Raw genomic sequence first — 6,421 nt, 5'->3', positions numbered from 1 at the left:
AACTTTAGCAAAGTTGCAGGATATAAAATAAACCCACATAAATCCTCTGCACTCTTATACATTACTAACAAAGCCAAACAGCAAGAGATAGAAAGAGAAATTCCATTCAAAATTACTGTAGACACTATAAGATATTTGGGAGTCTATCTGCCAAGACAAACCCAGGGCTTATATGAACATAATTATGAAACAGTTTTCACACGAATAAAGTTAGACCTAAATAAATGGAAAAATATCAGTTGCTCATGGTTAGGCCGAGTTAACACAATAAACATGACAATTTTCCCTAAATTAATCTATCTATTCAGTGCCATGCCAATCAAAATACCAATAAATTATTTTACAGAGCTGGATAGAATAATAACAAAATTCATCTGGAAGAACAAGAGGTCTAGAATATCTAAGGTATTAATGAAAAGAAATGCTAGGAAGGTGGTCTAGACATACCAGATATTAAACTGTACTATAGAGCAGCAGTCATCAAAACTACCTGGTACTGGCTAAGAAACAGAGTCGTGGATCAGTGGAATAGGATAAGTACACAAGATGGAGAAGTCAATGACTACAGCAATCTACTCTTTGATAGACCCAAAGAGGCAAGCTTCTGGGCTAAGAATTCACTATTTCACAAAAACTGCTGGGAAAATTGGAAAATGGTAGGGCAGAAACTGGGCATAGACCAATATCTTACACCATATACCAAAATAAAGTCAAAATGGGTTGATGATTTAGGAATAAAGGCAATTTGGGAGAGCAAAGAATAGTTTACCTATCAAATTTATGGAAAAGAAAAGAATTCATGACTCAACATGAGATAGAGAGCATTACAAAATGCAAAATGGATAATTTTGATTATGTTAAATTGAAATGATTTGTAAAAAAAAAAAAGCCAATGCAACAAAGATTAGGAGGGAAGCAGAAAATTGGGAGAAAATCTTTACAACTAGTGTTACTGATAAAGGCCTCATTTCTAAAATATACAGGGAACTGAGCCAAATACATAGGAATACAAGTCATTCCCCAATTGAGAAATGGTCAAAGGATATGAACAGGCAGTTTTTAGAGGAAGAAATTAAAGATAACTATAGGCATATGAAAAAATGCTTGAAATCACTACTGATTAGAGAATTGCAAATCAAAACAACTGTTAGGTACCACATCTCTCCTGTCAGATTGTGTAAAATGACAAAACAAGATAATGATAAACGCTGGAGAGGATGTGGGAAAATTTGAACATTGTTACATTGTTGCTGGAGTTGTGAATTGATCCAGCCATTCGGGAGAGTAATTTGGAACTATGCCTAAAGGGCTATAAAAATGTTCATACCCTTTGACCCAGCAATACCACTTCTTGGGTTGTATCCCAAAGAGATCACACAAGTGGGAAAAGGACCCATATGTACAAAAATATTTATAGCGGCTCTTTTTGTGGTAGCTAAGAGTTGGAAATCAAGGGAATGCCCATCAATAGGAGAATGGCTGAACAAGCTGTGGTATATGAAGGCAATGGAATACTATTGTCCTATAAGAAATGGGGATGATGCTGACATAACAACCTGGAAAAACCTACACGACGTAATGCTGAGTGAGCGGAGCGGAACCAGGAGAACATTATACACAAGCACAGATATATGGAATGTGTGAGGACCAACCCTGATAGACTTTGCTCTTCTCAGCAGCACAAGGTGGAAAGATAACTCCAAAGGACACACCATGGAGATTACTATCTACATCCAGAGAAAGAACTATAAAGTATGAATGCAGATTGGGCAAACTTTATGCTCACTTTTATTTTTCCCTTTTTTTCTCTCTTTTTGTTTTTGGGGTGTTTTTTTGGTTCTGTTTCTTCTTTCTCATTATTCATTCCATTGGTCATAATTCTTCTCCACAACTTGACTAGTGTGTAAATAAGTTTAATGCACCATGCCATCTTGGGGAGGGAGGTGGGGAGGGAGGGAAGAAAATCTGGAAGTCAAAATTATGTAGAACCAAATGTTGTAAACTAAAAATTAAAAAAAATCAACAAAAAAAATTTTTAAAAATTTCATTTTTAATTTTTGGAATAAAATAATATTTTCCATAATTAATAAAATTTGCAGGAAACTGCAAATCTTTTATGCACAAATTGCTATTTCTTTCAAATAAGCAGCAAAATTATCATGTAAATTTCTTTTTTTCTTCCCTTCTCCCAACTCCTGCCCTAGAGATGGCTAGTATTAGACATAAATACATACATATAGGCATGCATATGTATTGTGTACTTGTATAAAATTATTCTATAAACACTTATATTTATCCATTTTGTCTCTGGATGAAGATAGCACATTTCTTCATATGTCATTTATATTCAGTTTGGATATTGATAATAGTCAAAATAACTTAATTGCTGAAAGTCATTCTTAAAACAATATTGTGTTACCATATACAATGTTCTCTTGATTCTGCCCATTTCACTCTTCATTATTTCATGCTTTTTGAATAAAAATCTTTAGATATCTCTAGGGAACAGGAAAGGCTGAAATTAGGCATAAAGTGTTGATCTACTATAAGCAAGGGGAGAAGAGTCTGGTGACTCACCTTCATTTAGTCTGTCTGAAAAATAGACTTAAGACTAGGGAGAATAGTAAAAAGCAAACTCCACAGAGGACTGAACAAGTGTTCATATCTTGGATTCACAATGTAATAAATAATTTGATAAATTCAAGGTCATGCAAAAAGGACAAACAGGATAGTGAAGGGAATGTAGTCCCTTTCTAAGAGAATCCTTTAAAGGAATTGGGAATTTTTAACAAGGAAAACAGAAGCATCAGTGAGGGAAGATGATCATTGACTTTGAGGATTTGAGGAGCAATTAGGAGTAGAATAAATTCTCATTTTTTAGTTCGAGTTCAGATCTAAGAATAATGGAGGAAAGACATGAAGAGTCAAATTTGGTTTTGAGATCACAAAAAAACTTCCTGTTAATAATGAGAAAAGTAGAATGGGTGCCCTTGAGAGTCAGTGGTTTTCTTCTCTTTGAAACTGTTGAAACTGTCAGGTTGTTGTGTTTGTCCTTCATTCTATGAGGACCATGACGTCAGGAAGATGATGACATGACTTACAGTTGACTTGGATTTGAGCAAGAGAGGGTTTTGCAAGGTCACCAGGCTCACTTTCTTCTCAGAGCCTTCTGAGTCCAGTGACCTGATATTCACCAGCATGACTGGAGACAGCCCAGGATACATTAGGAGACTCTGGCCCTTCAGGCTAAGACCTTTTTCCTGTTCTCACTTTGAGTGAGGTAATGCCAATTCAGTGAATAGGCCTCTTTAAGAAGTTAATCAAGGGATGGTCCCTTTAATCAAAAACTCAAAAAAAGAAAAAAAATCAAACTGGGTAGGGAAGACCATAAGGGTTCCTGCCCAAAAGAGAAACAGTTACTATTTTTCAGGAATGTTACACTGAACATAGCTTTTGAATATGTGTTAAGCTATGTGTCAATGGAGTTAAATTTAACACAATAAAATCAATATCAATAAAACCAACACAAGTAACCAGCTTTCACATTCTGTAAATCAATGATTCTAATTGTAAGTGATAGTAAATATATTAAAGGCCACTATAAAGAAAGCATGCAGAAAAGTTCTACATGTTTTAGATAAAAACCTATTCAGTTAAATTAACACTCACTTCTATTATCCAAAAGCACGAAACTTCATGGCATAAAGAACAGAGGGCTGGCCTGCAAGCAAAACAAGGAGTTAGGCAATAAACATTTATTACATACCTACTTTATGCCAGGCACTATGGTAGTTCCTGTCTATGATTTGTCATGAGTGAAATTTAATTTAAAAAAAGGAAACTGAGGCATGTTGCTCCAAGCAATATTTAATTTTATTGACAAGGGCATGCTACCTGCCAAGAAAAGTGCCAATGGCTGCCTCAGCTTCTGGCCAAACACCCCAAGCACAAAGACAGCTCCCCTACTTTGGTTTTGGTGAGTACAGAACAAAGAACAGAACAGGGTAGGTGACATCAGGTTATCAAGGGCAACATGATTGGATCCATAGCTGAGGCATGAGGAATAACATAATTGGCTGGAAATTTGGAATGATGTAATGAGGGTCTAGCAACAACCCTTTCCTTCATTCCTGAGACTAAGAAGTGTTCATTGTTTGAGTCCACCTGAAAGGACAAAAATAGGGGCTGAGACTTTTAAGAAAGCATACCAGACATCCTTAAATGATAGTTTGGGGGTGTAAAGATATTAGGCAAGACTTCAGCATGTCAAGCTACATCCCCCAAGGTTAGCAGAATTTTTTAGACAAGAATAGAACAGTGATTATCAAGAGAACTGGATGGCTGAACTTAACCCATTACAAGTCAGCTGAAGTAACTTCAGAGACAGAGAACCATGACTTAGGGAGTGATGGGACAAAATGAATTAACCATAAATAGGATCAATAAAAATGATTCAGAGTCAATTTAATCTTCTCATATTGGATTACGCCCATGTGCAATTAATTAAACCTCTCCATCTACTTCCTAACTCCCTGAAACTCTCTAAAAATATAAGTTGAAAAAATGAAGAGATCATTTGTCAAACTTCTAAAAATACTCAATAAAGCGATAGAATTGTGAGAAAATTTCCAGAATCCTGAAATTTATGAAAATTGTAAATCACAGAATCAGATGAAGATAAGCAAAGAATAGATATGAGTACCAGGTTCTAGATTAAGAGGGAGAATTCAAATTTCTGGATCCACGTGACAAATGTAGAACACAGAGATTTTGTTGTTATAGTTCAGTCAGTTAGCCCTGTCCAACTCTTCATGACCCCATTGACCATAGAACTCCAGGCCCTTCTATCATCCACTATCTCCCAAAATCTATCCAAGCTCATAGTCATTGCTTCCATGAAAATATTTATCTATTCATCTCATTCTCTGCTTTCCCCTTTTCCCCTTGCCTTCAATCTTTTTCAACATCAGTGCCTTTTGCAATGATTCATGTCTTCTCATTTTGTGGCCAAAGTATTTAAGATCCAAGGACATAGATAATGTGGACTTTAGAGACCAAAGTGGACAAGAAAAACCAATGAAAAGTTTTCTCCTGAGTAAGGAGAATCTGAATGATTATTTTCTCCCATTCATAACTTTCTTGAAAGCACTTTTGACTTCTTTGTTCCTCAGGCTGTACACCAGAGGATTTAACATGGGGATTATCATAGTGTAGAAGACTGATGCAATTTTATCTGTGTCCATGGAATGACTAGAGCTGGGTTGTAAGTACATGAAGATTCCAGATCCATAGAAGATGGATACAGCTGTGAGATGAGAAGCACAGGTGGAAAAGGCTTTCTGCTGTCCCTCAGTTGAATGTATCCTCAATATGGTGATAAAGATGAATACGTAGGATATCAAAATGATGAAAAGGGCAAAAAAGGCAGTAAGTGATATAACAAAGAAGACAAGCATTTCATTAACTTCTATGTCAGAACAGGAGAGAGCCATGACTGGTGGAATATCACAGAAAAAATGATGGATCACATTAGGCTTACAGAAATGGAGACTGAAAGTGTTTCCTGTGTGAATGGAGGAAGTAAGAAAACCACAGATGTAGCATCCAATTATCAAACGAGCACATTTACTGGAAGTCATGAGGGTGGTATAATGTAGGGGCTTACATATAGCTACATAGCGATCATAGGCCATTACAGATAGGAGGTAACTTTCAACAGTGGCTAAGCTCATAAAGAAGAATAACTGTGTAGCACACCCATTGTAGGAAATAATTTTGTCCCCTGGGAGGAATCCAGCCATCACCTTTGGAGTAACAGCAGAGGAGTAGCCAAAATCCACTATAGAGAGATTGCTGAGGAAAAAGTACATGGGTGTGTGGAGATGGGGATCCCAAGAGATCAGGGCTATCATCCCCAGGTTCCCCACCAGGGTAATGAGGTAGATGATGGTGAAAACTATGAAGAGGGGCACCTGAAACTCTGAGACATCTGTCAACCCCAAAAAGATGAACTCCTTCACCTCTGATCCATTTTCCATTAAGGACTTGAAGGTTTTGGATGATTCACCTGGAAGAAGAAATATATAAGTTGTGGCAGTAATCAACATTTTCACTGGGTCATGGAATCATGTATTTCATTTAAATATGAAACTGTGAGCTTCTAATATGGCAAATTTTATGTAGGTTAAACAACACAATAATAAAAATGGTGCAATTATGATTTTTTCAGCACAGGTTATGATAAGAAAAATCCCCTTCCACACTTTTAAACTCCTTAATGAGCTTATATTACTGAACCTCAACTTCCTCCATTCCCATGACCTCCATGTTGATTCTACCTTAGCCACACAGAGAAATGTTTATAACCTTGATTGGACCATCACTCATAATTGTGCTGCATCCACGATCCAGAACTCTGAAA

At 36.5% G+C, this 6,421-nt stretch overlaps 1 protein-coding gene across 1 annotated transcript; it reads right to left on the bottom strand.

Annotated features, from left to right (window-relative positions):
• Positions 1-5,114: 5,114 nt before the first annotated feature.
• LOC118853617 (olfactory receptor 5B12-like) lies at positions 5,115-6,038 on the bottom strand. The gene has a single exon (XM_036763784.1). It carries the CDS (start codon positions 6,036-6,038, stop codon positions 5,115-5,117), a length of 924 nt encoding a protein of 307 aa, XP_036619679.1.
• Positions 6,039-6,421: the final 383 nt, after the last annotated feature.

This window comes from Trichosurus vulpecula, chromosome 6, assembly GCF_011100635.1.
Source record: "Trichosurus vulpecula isolate mTriVul1 chromosome 6, mTriVul1.pri, whole genome shotgun sequence".
Taxonomy (NCBI): domain Eukaryota; kingdom Metazoa; phylum Chordata; class Mammalia; order Diprotodontia; family Phalangeridae; genus Trichosurus; species Trichosurus vulpecula.
Note: the sequence above shows the minus strand (reverse complement) of the source record. Positions and strands in the feature narration are given on the sequence as shown.